The sequence below is a fragment of the Xiphias gladius genome, chromosome 21 (assembly GCF_016859285.1).
Source record: "Xiphias gladius isolate SHS-SW01 ecotype Sanya breed wild chromosome 21, ASM1685928v1, whole genome shotgun sequence".
Lineage (NCBI taxonomy): Eukaryota > Metazoa > Chordata > Actinopteri > Istiophoriformes > Xiphiidae > Xiphias > Xiphias gladius.
The window spans coordinates 1,915,001-1,935,957 of record NC_053420.1 but is presented as its reverse complement, the minus strand read 5'-3'; the positions used below and the strand labels follow the sequence as shown (position 1 = coordinate 1,935,957).

Below are 20,957 nucleotides of genomic sequence, written 5' to 3'. Positions count from 1 at the left end.
CCACTGCCTCAGCTCCTCACCCATCAGCGATGACGATGCCAGACCTGCACTGCGCACCGATAACCACCTCCAGCTGTCTACCCATAACGATCACAAGAACCGGTCCCCGGCGCAGCGAGGACACGCCGTGCTGGACCGAACCCCACCTGCGTCCAGGGGAAAACAGTCGAACGGGTCGACAGTTTCAAAATATCTTGGAGACATTATTGACAACAGACTCAGTTTTGATGAGCGGCAGCACCAAGATGGAAGAGTAGCTGACGGCACGTCTGTCTTTTTCTAGTGGCACCGGCTAACAGCAGACCCTGAGCGTGCCTTGGCCAAAGTTTTACCATCAACACCAGCCGTAAGCCAATGGGCACGGCATCAAAATGTTACTTTCATTCATTGCTCTATTATTTAACGTAAGAAGTGGTATATGTACTGACTGTTTCCAAACAACCCCAAACTCAACAGTATCAGACATATCACCGCCAAAATCGCCGGCCTCCCGACATCTGACCTCCCAGGCCTCGACAGCAGGGCCATCGCACACACAGCTGTCGCCACGGCGAGGGACACCCAACGCCCCCCGGACTTCGCGGTGCTGCTGTCTGGCTGCAGGTACAGGACTTTGAAACAAAAGAGGGCTCGCTTTAGGAGTCTTTTCTTCCCTTTCTGGCGTAGCAGCCCTCAAAAACCCTGCTGGGGATCTACATTGGCCTCACAAAGTGTTTAGACCCCCTCGTTTTCTGTTTCATTCATGTTTTTCACTCGTGTTTTTAGAATTCTTTGCAAATTTATCAAAAATCAAAATCTGCCATTTACTAAAGTATTGGGACCCTTTGCTGTGGCTCCACTCTGTAAGCAGGTGCATCCTGTTTGCTTTAATTACCCTTGAGACGTGTCTAGAACTCGACTGGAGTCCACCTGTGGCAAACTGAACTGATTGGACATAGTTTAGACCTCTGTGATAAAACTGGGTCCGGGGGAAGATCGGGGCAGGGGCATAAAACCTGCTGCTCACCGCCTGGCTGATACCATCCGTAGGAAGAATGGGATAAACTGCCCGAATCCAGTTGTGCAAAGATTTTAGCGACATAAACAAGAAGACTGGAAGCTAAAAACTGCTGCCAAAGGGGCTTCTGCAAAGTACTGGATCAAGGGTCTGGAGGGTTTTGTAAATGAGACATTTCAGTTTGTGAGTTTTTCATAAATTTGACAATGTTTAAAAACGCTTTCTTTCTGAAGCCAGCGTACGTGTGTTTGTACATGTGTGTGTGTGTGTGTGTACTGCGTGTGTCTGTATGTTTGTAGACATGAACATGTGCAGGCTGCGAAAACAAATTTCCCTCCTGGAACAATAAAGACCGTCAATCTGTCCGACTTTGAAATTCTTCAATTCCAGGACGCTGAGGAAATTCTATCTGCTGATGACGATTGTTTGTTTGACTGGCTCGAAAGCCTGAGTGACAACTTTGTCGAGAAGGAGACAGTTTTAAAGACTTAGAGCTGCTCAATTTTTCTGTTTATAGAAACACGATCCTCTGGAAAATATCCCAAGATGTTCTGCTGCAACCCTGACGACCATGACCTTTACAGTACGTACCAGCCTACCATTTCCACCATTATCTGTGTAGTAAAACTCACTGCAGTTCATCCTCTTCTTATTTAACCAGTTCGGCTTTGAAAAGAAGATTTCTCACGTTCCTGTCGTTTCCCTAATGCGAAGGCATGTGTTTATTTTTCTTTCTTTGTAAAGAGCTTATGCATTCCTTGGCATCTCCAGTGTAATAGGTGTGTGTGTGTGTGTGTGTGTGTGTGTGTGTGTGTGTGTGTGTGTGTGTGTGGAGAAATAGAGTGTGTTTCTTCACCACCTCTGAATGCAATACTTGTGTTTGCTGTGTCAGATAAACCTGCAGCGGTGACTGTAGGGGCAGAGCGCCATCTGCAGGCAGCGATGGAGTCATTACAAGGGGGGGGATCCGGGTCTCAAGACTGGTTATTACCTGCCCAGGTCTCCTGTCACCGTCCGCACATTTAGATCTTTTAGGCCTTTTAGGACGTTACTGTCTGACGTGTCTTACATTCAAATACAAGCCACGAATGTGAAGTTCTGCAAACGCACATACAGGAATTCAGCACGTCAAACATTTAGGTTGAATTGCAGAGACGTTTCCTTCAAGAAGGAAGAAAGAACTGTGACGCTTTTATATAAGTTCAAGGTTTGTATTAAGTTTTCCACAAACCAGCTGCACTGTAAAACATTTGATCCAAAGTCAATGTCTTACAACAACGACTCAAGATGCTTTCATGTCAACGTGAAAACGGATCTCGACGAGGGAATCTAAGCGCGTTACAAGTAAAAAAACACAAAATCCATGTTTGTGGAAGTGTTCACCCCCTTTAATAAGACACGCCTAACCCACCACGCCTCAGCCAGTTGGTTTTAGAATTCACACAGTCAGTTAAATGGACCTCACCTGTGTGTAGTCAAGGGGTTTCTGTTGACGAGCAGGTGGAGACAACGCTGCTATTCTCAAGAGAGACGCTGTGAAATAAAACTGATGCAAAAAATGAAATAAAACAGGATATGTTAAAGAATGTTTAATGAACTAAAAATGTTAGGAATGATTTCTGAAATGTTTTCTCTTATTTATTTATATGATTGTTTGTTTTACTATTATTATTTAAATATCCAGCACTTTGAGGCTCCATGCCTTCTTCATAAAGGAACTTCTGGCATAAAAATGTTGTATAAAGTCAGTTCCGCTGTTTGCAGTAATTTTGTCGTTTGTCTCTTATCTGATGACGAATCCATTTTTATGCCCCGATATGAAGATATGTGACATATGACGCTCTGTGTTTAGATTATTATGGCTGGAATAGCTCCAGGCCAATCAAGTTGGAACCCAGGAACCCAACCCTCCCCCAGGTCTCGGTGCAGATCGGTTCGGTAGCTTTGACGTAATCCTGCTGACAAATAAACAAACCAACAGACAGACACAGGTGGTTACATGACCTCCTTGGTGGAGGTAATAACAAGCAACAACAGACGGGGCAGTTCAGTTGAATACACTTGTTGTGTCTGTGTGTGATCAGCAGATGGCGCCGAAGCATCAGCAAAAAAACAAACTTCCCCTGAACACTCAGTGTGTCGGAAATTATGTGAAGTGAGGGCGAGAGCTCCAGACTCCGAAAACTAACCTGCTGGAATTCAAGATCTTCGTCATAGCTTCCTATCACTCCAGGCTTCCGGTGAGTGTACTTCCCCGTGCAAACAACAACACACAATATGCAGTGAAACGGCAATGATCTTCCGTTTTTGTGAGTTGGATGTTTAAAATGACTCATTTTAAAATATATATATATAAAACTGTAATAACAGAGAAGCCTGCGGACTGACTCAACCTCCTCCTGGTCAGAGGCCACGTGTTGACATCATTAGAAAATCACTTCTTCATCTCTGGTGTCAAAGATTTGTTATTATTCATTTTATAGGTCCCCAACACTTTGCCTCGTGAAACCCGATGTCTTATCTTTGTCAACGACTCAACTGGCTTCAACACTTTTCGGATCAGCGTTTTAAATACTGAACTTCCACCAACATCCACCTGTAGTGACTCCAGCGTCACTGAACTGGGTTACGGTTCTGTCTAGACTCTCGCGGCACCTGGTTCAGGTTGGGGAAAAGATTCTGGTCTGGCTTGATACAGAAAAAGTTCACAACCTGTTTATTCCTCTGAAGTCCGGTGTCTGGTGTTTGACATGGGCCTTGGCAGATGTCTGCGCTCTACTGAGCACATTTTCTAATTTTATGATTAATTCAAATGTTACCAATATTTCATATTATTTCACTGAATCCATCAGACTTCCTTTCTTTAATCCTTTCACTATAATATTATTAATTAATATATTATTTTTCGACTTTATGATTGATAGCATAGCTAGCAGTGACTCCAGCGTCATTAAACTGGTTTACGGTTCTGTTCAGACTCTCGCGGCACCTGGTTCAGGTTCAGGAAAAGATCCTGGTCTGGTTTGATATGGAAAAAGTTCCCAACCTGTTCACTGACATTGGACCGAAACCTTCTTTCCTGAACCTGAACCAAAGAGCTGTTGTTGCCTAAACCCCAGACGGGACTCTGGATGCTGACCTGGTCTCTCTGGGAAAGCGGTCTGCGTGTTGTGTGGGAACATAGTTTCTAGGAGACAGCGTCGGCTCAGGATGAATTAATAACTTCTCATCAGGCACCATCATCAGGTCAAATTTGAACTCATCCAGTACTTCGGTTTATGCAAAGCTAATCACGTTCCCATCGGCCTCAGCTGGACCTTGTGTTTAGTGCTAATTCGCTAATGGTATCGTGCTAAGTGCACAGTAGATGCTGAATGTTGGGGAGACGTTAGATCTGCTAAACATCAGCGTGTCAGCGCTGTCACCGTGGGCGTCTTAGCATGCTAATGTTAGCATTGAGCTCAAAGGGCTGCTGGGCCTGTACGCGCAGCCTCGCGGCGCTGCTAGCGTGGCCGTAGTTCTGCCCCGGTTAGCATTTGACTCTCGGTTGACTTCAGAAGTCGCCACCACCTCGGAGCAGTTTCAAAAGCCCTCTGCGATTCAGCCGTCAGATAAAATTGAATCCTCGACACACTCGTAAGCGCTTGCTCCACTTCAGTTCTGCGGGATCCCAACCCTTGTGATTCAGCTCCTGTTATGGCAGCGACCGTTTTTCTACTTCTCTTTTCTCTCTCATCCCTCCCTCCCTCTCTCGTGTGCTTTCTTTCTGAACATGTACAGTAAGGGAAACTGCCATCTGACACACTTTCCATGTAATTTGAATTTTCACTTTTGACCTTGGTTTTTTTTTACTTTTGCGGCTTCCTCCTTGTCATGAAGTGACAGAGCAGGATTTGTTTTTCACTTCTCTGTTTCATATCTCTGTGGTGTCTGTGGTAACATTTTCTAAATGTCATCTGAGGTATGTGCACAACGGCACACGCACACAAACCCACACGCTTGCATTTGGACTTTGCCTTTATTTCTTTGACCAGCTTTCCCTCTCAGGTTTGAGTGGTACTTCGGTTTCCAGTTGCTGCCTCTCCCGTGGTTGGTCACTGCTTTCTTGGGCTGTACATTATACAATGAACTGCCAAAATGACAACGAGAAAAAAGCAGAGGGCAGATTGTTTTTCCCTTTCTCATTCCAGAGGAACTGAAAAATGTTTTTGCCCATCTGGTAGATGGGAACATCCTGACACCAACAAACAGGCCTCTTTGGGAACCAATACGATGGCAGACAAAATTAAAGCCATCAGGAGGGTAAGACCCCGTGAAAGCTCATCAAATGGGCTGTTGTAATGTCAGCTATTCTCTCTTGAGCCCTGTTTTTTAGCCTTTATTGATTCTCATTCAGTCAAACTGTCCTGTCAAAAGCTGCCCAATCAGCTGCGATCAGCTCCTGTTGCAGCGTGGCCGTGGACGTACAGACACCTGTCGCTGGGTCACTGTGATACTGAAGGAAACTTAAAAATGGTCTGAATGTGTCTTTTGTCTCTGATTTCTGAGCAGATTTGATGATTCAAATTCCCCATTATAATAATAATAATAACAATATTAACAATAATAATAATAGCCAGCTGTCTGATGGTGCTTGAATACAAAGGGATAAACAGCTGTTCCTGCCCAGCGCCCACACTGATCCTGGGTCTGTGGAGTTCTTCCTCTCCGCTGTGGCCAAGGTGCTTGTTCACGGGGGAACTGTTGGGTTCCTCTCTATAACGTTGTGACCTGACTCTCTAGAGCGCCGTCGGATTACGTGCGTCACGATTCGGTGACTGAATTGAACTGAAACACCGTAAACATCACGCAGAAATTTAGCAGAGTCAACTAATCTTGTCTCATTAACTTCACTTCTAAATGCTTAATTAATTTCAAGTTCAGATTTCAGAACCGATAAATGTCCGTTCTTCTGACCTGAGCTCTTTTGACTTTTGACCTCTCTCAACTCATCAGATGAAGTTTCCGAAGAAACGTCATCAGGTGTACGAGCGGACTTCCCAGCGTGCATCGTCTGAGAGATAAAACGCCCCGGAGACTCCTCTCATTTGCAGCCTGGAGAAGCTTTTTGCGATGGAAACTCTCTGTGTGTTCTCAGGACACGTTCAGATAAACCCCCGGGTGTTTCCTGACAACAGTACGAAGCCATCAGCAGCTGTGGGTTCCTCACGTCAAACGAAGAACTGACTCTGACTGAAAAAGTGCGAACGGAAACCGAATCTGTCTCCAGTGTTTGTCCGCCTGACGGATCTGTTGTTGACACAACTTGTTGTAATTAAGTTGACTGAATTAGTTTTCTAGAGCTCAGTGAGCTTAACTCAGCTGGTCTGACATTTTCAAACGTCACGAGACGACTTTGAACTAATCACTCAACCTGCGTTCAGTCACATTTCGAAGGCAGCAGGAGACGTTTTATGTTTGTTTGAGTTGAACCGGTTTGAAATGATTTACTGCGTAAACGCTGGTTGTCATGAAATGAACTAGGTGCTGATTTCCACGTTTCCTTTGCTATTTGACTTTTTATTTCTTCATTTATTGGTTCTTTTATCAGTTTTCAGTCGTTTTTTTTTTTTTACTCTTTTTACTTTTCGTTTTACTTAATTTTTTAAATTTATTTTATTTTTTGGGGAGGGGCTGATGGTTTATTTTCTGGTACTGGTTGTATATAGTTTCGAGTAAAATGGCTCATGTACATGTTCTCTTCACTATTAGTCTGTGATAAAGTGTTGATTTATAATATGGATGTTCTTTATAATCAGTTGCTGACACTTTTCTTATCAGCCCTTTTGGTTTAATTTTCCATTGCGCATACACACACACACACACACGCATACACACACACACAAGACACACATCTGACTCCATTCTTACCTGAGCAGGGATTTTACCTGTCACCTGTGGGAATATTTACAACATCCAAACTTCTCTCTCTCAATCTCTAAATCACACACACACACACACACACACACACACACACGGGTTTCTGGTTTTCCCTCCTCCAACTGAAAGGGACAGGGGAATTTACCTGCATTACCTTGTTTAACCAGCTGTTGATCTGATCCGACTGCATAGCGAAAACAGGCGGAGCTGCCAGCTCCTGACGTCTCTCTGACTATGTGATGGAAAGAAACGGCGGCCGCCATAAGCTTTGGTTTGGTTGATTTAAAGCGGCTTCATCGCAAACGGAGAACAATCGTGAAGTTCCCATTCCATACTCGGTGGAGGATTTGCCGCCTCTGCCTCGGGGTCATACTGCGGGAAGGTCTGGTGGACTAAACCTCCGCTCTGAACGGTGACTGTCCAGTCCTCGTTCAGTATCTACAGTAGAGAGTACCGTCGGTACAAATGAGCACTAGCATAAGATCACTAATAAGATCAGTTCTATCCACCCTCAGATTCAAGCCAATTAAACGCATTAAAATATGCAGGCCCGTGTTTGCATCGTGCCTGTAAAGCGTTAAGGACTGGAAGCAGCGTTCTATCTGCTCTAGCATCAGCATAATGGGCTGGTCTCCATGCCCTTTTCTTTCTACCTACAGCAGCCACCGTGCGTTAATTAGCAAAGTAGTTTTTTTTGAGGCTGTCAAGCGCATCCACTGTGCAAGTTTAGGCCAGTAGCTCAGTCCTGGTCTTTACCGCGGATTCGGGGAAAGTTCACAGCAGCCTAAGCCAACGTTATCTGAGGCGGTCACACACACCGGTTCCTCCTCGTCTTCAAAGCCTTTGCTCGTAGGATGGTTATGTCACAAAGGCAGAACTTCCAGCACCAACTAAATAACTCTATGCTGCAGCACAAAAACAGTAACAGTTTAATTTCTCTGACTCCCTGAATCATCGACTGGTAAGGATGTTGAGTAAGTAGCCAACAAGATCACATTTAAGGTTGATTTAAAACAAGTCAACTAAGAAGATCAACCAACTCAAGGAGCTGACATCAACTCGATTAGCCAGCTGGCTACGGATGATAAACGATGACAGCCGCAGTTGTCACTTCAGCAGACAAAAATCCACGGCCCCCGGCCAGAAATGAGAGGCCGCCAACACTGTGTTTAACAAGTGCCGAGGGTTTCAACGGTAACTCTGCTTCTGTTATCACTGTGAACTGCACATGTGCTGCCAGAGAACAGGAACTCTACCGGCGTAGTGATTTCATTCGGCCGGGCAAGAAGTATTCACATCCTTTACTCCGGTAAAAGTGAAAATTCCATAGTCTACAAATACTCCATTACAAGTAAAAGTCCTGCATTCGTACTATTACTCAAAAGTACAAAAGTAACTTTGTAGTTGGTTATTCACATTCAGTCCTTTAGAGTGTTGTATACTTAACAAATCCTATTATTAGATATTATTACTTCATGTTATAATTTGTCACCGTGTAGCTGGTTGGTTATTGGTAAAACACTGCATCATACTTTATAAGATCTTCGTCACCTTAGGTTCTGTAGGTAAAATCTTAATCTGAAAAAGTAATTAGTAACTAAAGTAGAGTAAAAAAGTGCAATATTTGTCTCTGAAGTGTATGGAAGTGGAAGTTGTTCATAAAATGAACATCTGGGCGTGAAACACACCCCATATATATCATGTATCAGGCCCACGGCCTCAGATCGTTTGATGTAGACACAACATCAGATCCTCTCGATAAGACGCGCAGTATTTCAAGATGCATCCGGATCGATACGCCCGGCCATAAATCACGCTGCTGCAGAGGTGTAAATGTCAAAGGGAAACCGTCGACCGGCCCGGCGTAACCTTTTCCTCTACAAAACACGGTGACTGGGGAAAGTCCTTGACCGTGACCGAGCCGGTGGGGAAAAGCTGGAAACTCCTACTTCTTCTCTTACACGCCAACAGCACACCCACAACAGCTCCTTTGTGAAGGGACCTGATCTATCTTTAGCTTTACAACGTTTGCCAAATTTAGTTGTTTATCTAACCAAGAAGCACACACACCTACACACACACAAAACCCAAGACAAACACATATTGTAACGGTGTGTATTACAAGAGAGAGTGTGTGTGTCTTATCTGGTATTATCTCTGTGTGTTATCTTTATTTTATTCATCCTGTTTAAGGGAACAGTGGCAGGAAAAAAAAAAAAAAAAAAAAAATTCCAAGAGCAGAAATCCCCAACGTTATTTGTCAGTGGCAACTTAATTAAAACAGATGCCGTAGATCTGGGTGACTGGAGACGTGACGCGCAGCTGGATTTTACCCTGCCGTTCCACTGTGCAGGCGGACTCTCAGGTTCAGGAGGAATCGGCTGCACACGTCAAGAGACACAAGGGGCCCTGAGCCTGATGCTGGGGGATAAAACCAAAACAACAAAACAACATGTTCAGATGAGTCTTGGTTGTTTTTTTTAAACTGAATAATAACAAATACACCGTGGTTATGCTGAATAAGAAATGTCTACTTATTTTTGTTTTCCTAACATGTAGGTTGGAAGGTTTTTTAATATCAATTTTGATTTTATTTTTATTTACTTACTAATGACATTAAAGTGTAAATTAAAAAACCTTTATAAAAATATATTTTTATTTATTTATTTTTGACAATCAAGCATCATATAAAGAAAACAGTGCCAACCTTTAGGGTCTTGACCCACGTGATGTATATAAGGTGTATATATACTGACTGTAAACAGGTAAAAATTGTTTAATTATTTGTGGTTCAGGACCCTAAGGATAAAAAAAAAAAAAAAAATGTTTTTGTTTTTTATTTATATTTATTGATGACAATAAAATATAAAAATATTTACAATTAATAATAATAATAAAAACATTGAGTCCCAACCCACATGTTGAGAAAATAGAAATAAATAAATAATATATAAATAAATTTTTTGAAAAAGTTTTATTTGAAATTGTCCCAAGAATCAATAACAATACAAAGCACCATGAGCACATCTGGATTATTATCAGTTTAAACTCCGGACTCAGAGGTCACAGAGTACCGGAGGTGTCACCGCAGGTTCCTCAGGTAATGTCACCGCAGCAAACACGAGTCACGTGACCCGACGTTAACTTAAAAAAAAAAAGCTCGAGTTCACGAAGAAACAGTGAAAACGTCGAGGATGCGACACGCTGTCAAACAAACTGCCGAGGAAAAGGAAAGCAGGCAAACCCGGCGACCGGTGACCGGCGACCGGCGTCTGCGTCGCCTTCGGACGGAAACGACAAGAGCGAAGCCCGGAGCCTGTGGAGAAGGAAAGGGAAAAGGGAAACGAGGGAACTTTCGCCGGAAAATGTCGTCACTCGGAAAGTTTCCATCAGAAAACGAAACCCGGCAGGCAGCCGACTTCCCTTTTAGCGTAAAACAACGCTCAAACATACCGGAAACGAAATTACTCGACGCGGCAAAAATGCCTGACGGGAATTCCGACTAAACCCCATGGATCGACCCGTCAGGCGTCAGCACACTTCTCGACTATGTTGTTATACGTGCTAGGGACAGAAGTATGTGGACACTCACACCAACGCTAGAAACTGTTACACAGCTGAAGTTTATCCCTCTCTGGCGGGAAAAAAATACAAAAAAAAAAATCACCGTAAAGTCAAGTGGGCCATCACACACTGCGGAAGTTAGCATGACACCCAGGGGCTCACCGGCTAACAGAACCAGCGTTAGCTTGTTATTATGTCGGTAATGTTTCTGAAATATGCCACTGACTTGTGTGGGTCACTTAACTGTCTAAAAGATGGATGGATGGATAGACAGATAGATGGATAGATTGGATAGATGAATCGACAGATAGGTAGATGGATGGATGGATAGATAGAAAGATAGATGGATGGATGGATGGATAGAGAGATGGATGGATGGATAGAGAGATAGATAGACAGTCTGATAAATAGATGGATAGATTGACGATAGATAGATGGATGGATGGATAGATAGATAGAGAGATAGATAGAAAGATGGATGGATGGATAGAGAGATAGATAGATAGATAGATAGATGGATGGATGGATGGATGGATAGAGAGAGATAGATAGATAGATAGAAAGATGGATGGATGGATGGATAGATCAAAAGATCTAATCAAACTGAAGCAAATAATGTTGGTTATCTCAGCAGCAGCACGTGTCAGGATCCATCATATGTACATTAGATGGTAGGTGAACAGTAGGGTCTTGTAGTCAACGTGTTGGATGTGGGAGAAGTGGGCAGGTGTAAAGTCCCGAGGGCGCCTTGTGGATCTGACGTCCACAGGGCGCCTTCGGAGGTCTCGTAGAGTCCATGCCTCTTCAGGTCGGAGCAGTTTTGGCGGCTCATGGAGGAGCAGCAGCTTATTAGCCCGGTGGTCTTAATGTTTTGGCTCATCAGTGTATGTTGGCCACCTGGTAATTATATACTGCTGGGTAAATATCTATAATAAATCTTTTTTTTTTTTTTTTTTTTAATTTTGTTGGTTATAATTTATAGTAATTTATTGAAATTCTCAAAGTAAGTAAGCAAAACTGTACTTAATTACAGCTCGTGTGTAAATGTATTGGGTTACTTTCCACAACTGAGGAGCTATAAATTAATAATTGACATCATTCATGTTCCGTAAAGTGGTTTATGCCTTTATTTTGAAAAAGAAAAAAGAAAAACCCTGCCCCTCGGCGTTTCTCGGGGTACATCCGGCTGGCATGCCCCCCCCCCCCCTCGCTGCCTCCTGCTGGGGGGCAACTGATTTACCGTAAATTATGGGTAAGGTAGGCAGAGCGTCACGGCTCTGCTCGACGCTGATTGGCGGAGAGTTTGGAGCCTATATAGAGCGGCGGCGCCGCCGGAGCCCCGACAGAGTAGACCGGACACGGTGGAGACCAGCAAGGTGATAAAGGTGGACAGCTTCCGAACGACTTGTACATTTCTTGGACTATACTTGGGACGCACACACGGAACAGCTGTACCTGAACACTGGCTCATCCACGGCACCGGTTTAGTTTTCAATCTCCGTAAAGCTAACGTAGCTTTTATATCTATTTTTCTTTTTTTTCCTTTTTCTTCGTATCTTTAACGCTATCTAAAAGGACAACCATGCTCAGCCTCTGCCTCGTGTTGATTCTGTCTGCCTCCGTTTTCTCAGAGTCGGTAAGTTGTTTAACTAAACGTTTCCATCCCGAGTTTAAGTTAGAAACCTGTGCCTCTTTCTCTTGTTCTTGTTGTCTTTTTGTTTTCGTTTTTCCTCATTGGCAGCGCTGGGTAAAGTAGGCAGGCATTAGGGCGACTCGGGCGGCTTTGATGTACCTTGGGAGAAGCTACTTCCTCCGGGTCGTTGAGGCTTTTCTAAATCTCGGACGAACGAAAACCGAGTTTGGTGTCATACGAAGTTGATAACGCAGATGGTCCGTAGAGCCTCAGTGTTGTTAGCCGCCTAGCTTCATCGCTAGAGTTGAGGCTGGAGTCCAGTGAGTGTGTGTGTGTGTGTGTGTGTGTGTGTGTGTGTGTGTGTGTGTGTGTGTGTGTGTGTGTGTTGTGCCGGGGGAAGAGGGTCACACACGGGCCCCTGTAGCCCGCTGCTATTATCCAGTGTGGGGCCCAGATGGGGGAAGCTGGCAAGTCACTTCTCCTGCCTCTCGGCTTGATCAATTTCCCCCCGAGAGAAAGTTGCCCCACTCGTTTGATTGAACCCCGCTCGACGCGTAAAGGCAGATGAACGTTAGACCAAAAATCAGCCGCCTGGTTTCTTGATTAGTGTGTAAAATGTCAGAAAATAGTGATAAATGTCCATCACAGTCTCTCTGAGTCTAAGGTGATGTCTCAGGATGTCTTGTTTTTGTCCAAGAAAGTGCCCAAAGCCCGGAGATACTGTGATGTAAAACAGCAGCAAGTTTTCATATTTGAGAGGCTGAAAACAGCTTTTTTCTATTCATTCATTCAAATTACTTTAACAACTATTTGATGATCAATATTCAGTGTGAGACCACTCTCCCATTCAAGTCAAAGTGGTCTCAGACTTTTGGACCCTACTGTATCTGCCGATTTATTATTGTTTTCCCCTGTTGATCGACTAATCGACTTATCTACTAATCAGTGGAGCTGTAATACTATGTGCTGAATATGTTCTGTGTAATGATCGTAATATACTATAAGACACTGCTCATTGGTGCAAGCTGTTCAGTTAACAATCGGGAAACAGATGATTGTTAGTTCTCTCATCGCAAGAAGTAACTTTAAAAATGTCTCGTGTTAGGAATTTTGTCGTGAAAGCCCCACACAAGACCCTCCTTTGGCATCCGGCGATGCTTTTGGGATAAGTTAAATATTGTTTTTCTGTGTTGTGAGAAGCCAAAGGCTGACCTCACACCGGAAGAATTTTTGTGCCGAGGAGTCACTGAATTGGAGATGGCTAACGTTATTAAATGTCAGCCATTTCTCAAAGCATTTGGGGGGGGGGGTTCTGTGTGTAGTTTCCAGACTTTTAAGAGCTCTGTGCTGCAATTATTTTCAGGGTGTGCCCTATCCTGATTTTGTCGGCTTGGATTTTTCTTGTTCGTGCAGGTTTTTCCATATTATGCCACTTCTCTTCTGTTCCTCGGGCATGTTATGATGGACACAGTCCTACAGTCTTCCTGTATAGTGCCGGCACCTCTGTTCCACTGCCGCTCGAGCTCAGTGTCTTCCTGAACTATGAAACAGGTGTTGTTCAAACACCGGGGAATGTCATGCTTTGACCCAGCCCTGCTCCGGTACCCAAAGGAAAGACTGGCCATGTGATGGTAGCATATGTGTGTGGTGTTGGTGGGCTGAAATGAAATGGCAAAACTGGCAGTGTATTATAAAACACAACCAACACTGGTAGGTTCCCCTTCACAGACAACTAACCTGACGAAACCAGTGACGGTCATTCGCTGTCCCGCGACGCCTGTATCTGCTTTAAAAGTGTCGTGTGTAAGATGTGGAGAGGCGATCATCAGAGCTGCAACGATTAGTCGGTTAGTCGACCGACAGAAAATTAACCAACAGCTTTTTTTTGATAAGCAGTTGATTAAGTCAATTATCAAGCCAAATACTAAATGTTTGCTTTGTCCAGCCTCTTAAATGTGATTATTTGCTGGTTTCTTTTTCCTCTCCAAATTACAAACTGAATATTTTGGGATTTTGAACTGTTGGTTTGACAAAACAAGATATTTGAAGAGGATTTTTTTTTTTCTTCTTTTAAAAAAGTTTTGTAGACCAAACAATATATCAGTCAGTTTAAAAAAAAAAAAAAAAAACCCCACAAACGCTAGATATAGATGCATCATTTCATGACTGGAGTGCTAATAAGGGCCGTCTGGATGCCACCCACACACAAACACGTGCACCCTGCCCTCCCAGTTAGCCCAGTTGGTCAGTACAGATGGTGTGAAAGGACAAATAGCAGTAAATAACTGACTTTACCAGTCACTCCAGGTTTGAGCGCATGCCTGACATCTATCTGTTATAACTCAATGTAGTCTTGATGGTTTAAAAGAAATTCAAGATTTCAAAGACATTGGTGTCGCACGCTTCGATGTGACGCACTATGACACATGAAAATTTCCCATGACGGAGCCAGCAATGCTTGGGACACTAATCCCGGATTGAAGGGGTGAACTTCAGCGGTCCACAGGCTACCTGTCTCCACTCGCATGTTGCAGTCAGAACCAATGACTTGCACCAAAACACACACCGTAGGTCAGATCCACCTCCCCTTTACAATCTGTTACATTCCTCAAAGCCATGGAGCTTCTGCTTGCTCACTCTGCCTCATCTTGTTCTCCCACTTGCTCCTTTATCCCCTCTCTCCTTCTTTTTTTTGATTTCCCCTCTGGAATGTGACCTTTGGTGACCTTGACCGGCCCTCTTGGAGATTTTGCACACTTGGAGGGATCTCAATAGGGCCCTGGGGCCTTTTCATGAGGGACACTGCTTTCCTCTAGCCTAGCCTAGCATGGACACAGTTTACAGCTTTCCCGCCGAGATATGCTCTTTTTCTAGGTTTTTTCTTTTTCCCCAAAATGATCTGCAGATTTTGGCTCTTGGTTCTTTAGTCTTCACCCAGCCCGTCCCCACTGTCCCTTGCTGTGCGTGTGTCAAGTTTTCATTCCTAGGTAGGCCTCGGCAGCTTTTCTCCCTTTTTTTGTCTTTCTCTTTTCTGAACTTTCCTTTGATGGATACTTAGCCTCTGTAGCCTCTGAGCTATGACAATCCTTTCCTCCACCTCCCCTCCTTCCCCCAGCCCTTTCTTCTCTCTACCCACTGAGGTCATTCATGGTATGTGGGTTTGGCGTTCCCAGCTAATCGATAACAATGTTCCTCTACCTGACAATAGTGAATCCACTGAATGCAAAAAAGGGCTTTTCAGGGAGCCACAGGCATGATTGGAATGTTTTTACCAATGGATTGTTAAATGGACTTTAACAGTCTTTTGCTGCATAAGGTAGAGTTTTTTAAGTCGACCATTTTGATTTCTGTCAGATATGCTGAGCTGCGGCTCGCCAAGCTCCATGTATAGTTTTCAGTTTGTCCAAGATAGGCTGGGGCAAACAAATCCTGTTCTTCAGGGCTTTTTCCACTGGCCTCAGCATTTTTGCCCATGTTTGGCCACATATGGTAACACAAGTCACTGCAAGTCCTTGATGACAAAGTATCGGGTGAAGGAGAAAGATAGGAAAGTACTGTATTATTTCTGGTTTCTTAAATAAAACCCACATGGGAGAGACAGAGCTGTTGGACTGATTGGATGTGTTTCCATCCGCCTGTTTTTATGCACATTTTCAATTCATGCTTTAAAAAAACCTGAATTGAAACACTAGAAATTTGGGAAATAATCTGCCAAAAAAGTTTTAGAACTTGGCTGAGGTAGGAAAACAAAATGCAACTGATTTCAATGCAAAAAGACTTGGTGAACAAATGATGACGGGCATGGAGCCTGTGACTTAAACGTCACTCGCCACCTCCAGTGAAGAGACGACAAACATCAGATCTGTGAGGAGCGATGAGGAGACCGGAACCTTCCTCACATTAACACAGGAAACAAACAGAAATGTCAGATTTCCATCGTGTTCTCCACATTGTTTTCGACAGTCACGTCATTTTGTCACAACGGATGTTTTAATGGCACTCGACAGGAAAATTAGTGCCGCCAGCTGTTTATCTTGTTGAATCAACTCTAAATTCCATCCACTAACTTTTGCACAATGGTAGTGGTTGGAAATCTAGTTATCATCTCATCTTTAAGGGGCAAAGGTAAAAAGTCTCCTCAAACTGTTTTTGCAATTTTCATTTCAGTTAGAAACATCGGTGCACCTTAATTCACCAGATGTTCTTGTAATAACGTTTGGTGGTTGATTGGGGTAAAAGAATCCTCTTGGCCCCGGAGTTAATCCATGTTGCGCCACCAAACTCCAGCTTGTTGCCTTTGGAGCCTTGCGGCTGAGTCAATCTCTTATATCTTGTTGGAATGTAAATGGTTTTGCATTTAGCACCCAATCATTTGCACGAGAATGAGCTAGGTTTTTGTTTTGTTTTTTTTGTTTTTTTTTGTCTCATTTGCATGATGGGGTGCATTGAAAGCCTGTGTGCTGGAAAGAACACGGCGAAGCAGGGAGGGAAAGACAAAGCATGATAAATAGTATCACTAGGATGTAATAATGGTTCCTACATTGCTGTCCGCTGGTCTATAAAATCCCTTTGGGCCGTGGAATGTTGGCTCAGAGAGAGGAGGTTTTTGTCCTTTCTGCCTCTGATGGAGAGCAGTCGAGAATCAGATTTTCACCCCTCCCTCCGCCCCGTTTCAATCGCTACATATTCTGGCAGTTGTAACGGGAATTGTACGAATACGTTCAGGGCAGAAGTCCACCATACCCCCCCCTTCTAGTTATATCACTTTCATCCAACATTTTTGGACTCTTTGTACTGGATCTGCTCTCTAGTTAAACACACAGGATATCTGCAAGTTTTAAAAACTATTACAAAGCCTTGATTTCAGTTTCCTCAAAAAAGGCCTGTAGAGATAATAAATTCTGAAATTTCATTCTCTCAAGGTGGTTTTTGTGTGTGGTTTTTAGCAAGAGCTGTCTGGAAAACCTTTAGTACTCTTGTTCCAGACCTCTGAAGTTTAAATAAATTAGGATTAACCAATTGAAAAATATCTTCCATTCCTTTCTATTTTCTGCCGTATTGATTAATTCTATTATGAAAAACTGTTACACACAGCTGGTAAGTGGTGACAAAAAATGTGATATAAATGTCAATAAATTCATGCACTTATAAATAATTCTAGGCCTTATCATCCCTGCTGGTTTTCATTGATATTCATGCCTTCCTTTGTATGACCGTGAAACTGGTATTAAATTGCACTCTGTATGGTATTAAAGGGGCCTTAAATAGTCTCAAGTTTCACAGAGCCTGGAACCCTCAGAGCAGAGTAGAGGGCTGGGCACATACAACAAAAATCAGATCTTGGTATTTTCTACTTAATGAGCTAAATGCCCAGTTGTAAGTAAAACACACATACGAGAGGTCACAAGCACTTTTATTAAAACAGACTTTAATCAAAATAAAATGCAAAGACAGGGTTTCCTTCCCTGTTTGAAAGTATACAGCTGCAAATCATGTACATGAAAAATACTCTAAAGTAGCCTATATTAAATTTAAAAAAAAATACGCCTATCCAGTGTTTCCCTTAGGTTGAGTGTTGACTTGCGGTGGTGGGTGGTGCAGCGTGTGACCCACATGCGTGCGAGAACTCGTGCGATTTAGAGGGGGAGAGTGTAACCTGGGTTATGTTCTGTAGCTGCAATTTACAGATGGGCCTTAAATGCCTCACATGCTGCTGTGAATATAAACACATTTGCAACCCTCATAACGAAGTAAGTCGACTAACGGCACGCTCTTAATTACATCGACGGACTGGGAAACCTGCAGACTAGCACACCAGTTTCTTCGCCATCACCTCCCCCATGCTTGAGGAGAAAAGCTGCTGTGGCTTGGTGGTATAGAGCCATGGCAGAGCATGGAATATGATCCTCGCTGTGTTTCTGTCGGGAAATGTATCACCGGGTCTTTAGCGAGGCCGTTTGATGTCGGCCCTGTAGCCTCTGTCTCTGCTGTCCCACGACACGCAGCCATACTGTGGCAGATGGTTATTCCAGGCCTGAAGCAAGACTGTTGGCAATGGAGGGAGTGAGCATGAAATGTAGTAATCCAAATGCTGCACCCTACGGCTGGGCTCTGCAAGTTCTGTGCATCTCAGAAGTTTATGAGCATGTCCGTGTGTGTGTGTGTGTGTGTGTGTGTGTGTGTGTGTGTGTGTGTGTGTGTGTCTCAGTATGTTGAGGCATTTCTGTCTGGTAGTGGACATTGAGAAACTATTAGTTGTTGACTTTAGCCATTTATTTGAGTACCAGAGCATTTATTATCAATTAGGCCTGTTTTTTATTTTGATGATTTTTTTCAGCTTTTCCGTGGTAAAGGCTTATTGTGTTTATGTAGAAGTCCTGTGGTGTGTTCTGGAAATTTCAGCTTAATTCTGTCAGACTTCTCTTATGCCATATACAGCGTGCACACACACAAAGCCACCAGAGATCATAGAGTGCTTTTGGGTGGTATAAGGGCTTCCCCTTATTCAGACATCCTTCCTGACAAATGTGTCTCAGTAATACAGTGCGTCTTTGATGTGGGGTGTGTGTGTGTGTGTGTGTGTGTGTGTGTGTGTGTGTGTGTGTGTGTGGCTCAGCATTAATGTGTATGTCACTGTGTCTTTGCACTGTTGTGTGTAACACAGTGTGTGAGGTCTACCTCTCTCCATTAGACCACCAGTGGCTCACTCAGCCAGCCCATGTGGGCACCAGAGTAACTTTAACCTATTGTCAACAACAGGGTCAACCTTGTCCATTTCAAATCCACATAATTCAGATGTGATTTAACTTGTGTGTGTGTGTGTGTGTGTGTGTGTGTGTGTGTGTGTGTCTGTACCATTGCTTCCTTTTTAGTCATGAAGTGATGGAGAGCTCTTGCCGATGTCTGTATTTTCTTATGCATAATCTTCTCTCCTGAAGTACCAACTATGGAAACTTGAAATAAGAGAGAGGAAAAATGACGAAGTTGCTTATCTAAGGTTTTCCCATTCAGGCAGTGCTGTTACCACTGAGAAAATTATAGGGAGGTGTATAACATAACCCAAGTGTAGGAATTTTAATGCGTCAGGACCCACGCTGCGTAAATTTAGTCCCTCGCTAAAACCCAGGCTCCTTTGAACATGCTTAGTACATATTAGCATGAAGGTGGAGCTACGAGAAGCAGCACCCCCCCCAACAGCTTTATGTCCCAGCCATGAATCCAGAAGAACCGTAACAGCAGTTCTTGGTGGCTTGGCCTTTGCTCCATTGTAGAGAAGAGTGGAATGTAGTGGCTGACTGTGTGGCCACGGTCCTGGCTTCTTAGCCGACCCACATGGAGAGACACATTCCTCACTCTGCCAAACTCTACAGCAGCACACACAGCTTCATACAAACTGAGGGAATAGTTCAACATTTTGGGGAGTTCCTTGTTCCTTTCCTGCTGAAAGTTAGACGTTCAGATTTGTTCCACTCTCATGTCATCTGTACATCAAATATGAAGCCACAGCCAGTTAGCATAGCTTAGCTCAGAAAGTGGAAACGGGGGGGGGCGCTAGCCTGGCTAGCTTCATATTTACAGTACAGACGTGAGTGTGGTATCACTATCTTCGCATCCAACTTTAAGTTTACGTCGCTGATTTCCATGAGCAACAAAATAAATGAATAATAAAGGCCTGTTTTTTATTTTTAAATTAAGCCAAAAATGAAGGTTGTTTACCGGTACTAGCTGGAAATGGAACTGATCTATATACGGGACAAAGAGTCGACTTGAGCATCTCTTGTTTGAAATGAATGGGATTTATTGTCACCGAGATTCCACTATTAATAAGGGACTTTCTCACATGTCCAAGATTACTAAAAAGTATAAATAAGTCACTTGTTTTGTGGAAGGATTCATATTCATGCTTTTTTTTTTTTGCTTTTTTTTCCCCAGACTTTTATTAAACACAAGTTGATTTGTCTTAAATGGATATTTCCTGTTTTCCTGCCCTTTTCTTATTTTTTTCCTGCCACTTAAGGCCCTAAGCCGATCCTCCGGCTGATAATATCTCCTCAGTAGCTTACATTTAGTCTATTGGGCTGTGATGTCTTTGATCCAAGGCAGTGATATGCTCGCCTGAGGGGCTTGACATCAGAGTCTGAAAATGGAAGAGTAGGGAAGACATTAGAGAGGCATGGCCTCTGTAAGAGTTTGACTCACCACAGGCACTGGGCTTAGTTGTCCCATCAGTCATGGATTTGATAATAACGGGGAATCATCTAGGCAGGATGGCTTCATCGGCAGGAGGGATTGACCAATAAAGTCCATTACGATAAGACCGGGGACGTTCCCTCAGGTGGTGCTCGTCCAAACTCAGTTAGGCTTATCAGTTGGGACTGAATCAACACTGCCTGCTGCACAGCTGGCCCGTCTGTTGAGCCTCTGTTTTATCTCAGGTGGTCAGGAAATGAACAGTCAAATAGGGAGCGAGTGGTATCGGTCATTATCAGAGTTAAATGCTACAACATTACTCACTTTACTGAGTAATATTTGTTTTTGTGAAAAATAAGAAAAAGCCCTGATTGACTCAACCGTTAGCTGCTGGATGCATATTTCAATGTGGAGTAAAGGTAGTAATCCAACGACACTAAAGATTGCAGGCCTGTGTCATCAATGCTTATTTCAAAACATTAGCCAACGAAACTGTTTTTTTGTGATGAAACAATCTGAAATCAAGGTTCACTTACTACTTAGTTCCAGAACTTTTTAATCAGATCTTTCAACCATAGCGCTGGAAAAAGCTAGTAACAGAACAAAAGCCCCGTCTATTGTGTCGATACTGATATTGATTTTTGGGTGGGTTTT

At 43.4% G+C, this 20,957-nt stretch overlaps 1 protein-coding gene and 1 long non-coding RNA gene across 4 annotated transcripts in view; both read left to right on the top strand.

Moving 5' to 3' along the window:
* Positions 1 to 928: 928 nt before the first annotated feature.
* On the top strand, positions 929 to 6,596 carry LOC120783070. 2 transcript variants are annotated; one of them, XR_005706296.1, is made up of 4 exons: positions 929 to 1,180; positions 1,515 to 1,580; positions 3,085 to 3,237; positions 5,993 to 6,596. It is a non-coding gene; the product is annotated as an uncharacterized LOC120783070 (long non-coding RNA). The 2 variants fall into 2 exon arrangements; XR_005706295.1 differs by having other exon boundaries at positions 3,082 to 3,237.
* Positions 6,597 to 11,807: 5,211 nt separating this feature from the next.
* sdc4 (syndecan 4) overlaps positions 11,808 to 20,957 on the top strand; it is a 21,385-nt gene continuing 12,235 nt past the window's right edge. For both annotated transcript variants that reach the window (XM_040159087.1, XM_040159086.1), the window contains exon 1: positions 11,808 to 12,116. In XM_040159087.1, the coding sequence (XP_040015021.1) occupies positions 12,063 to 12,116 (54 nt within the window). In that variant the 5' untranslated portion in view covers positions 11,808 to 12,062. The remainder of the gene's footprint in view (positions 12,117 to 20,957) is intronic.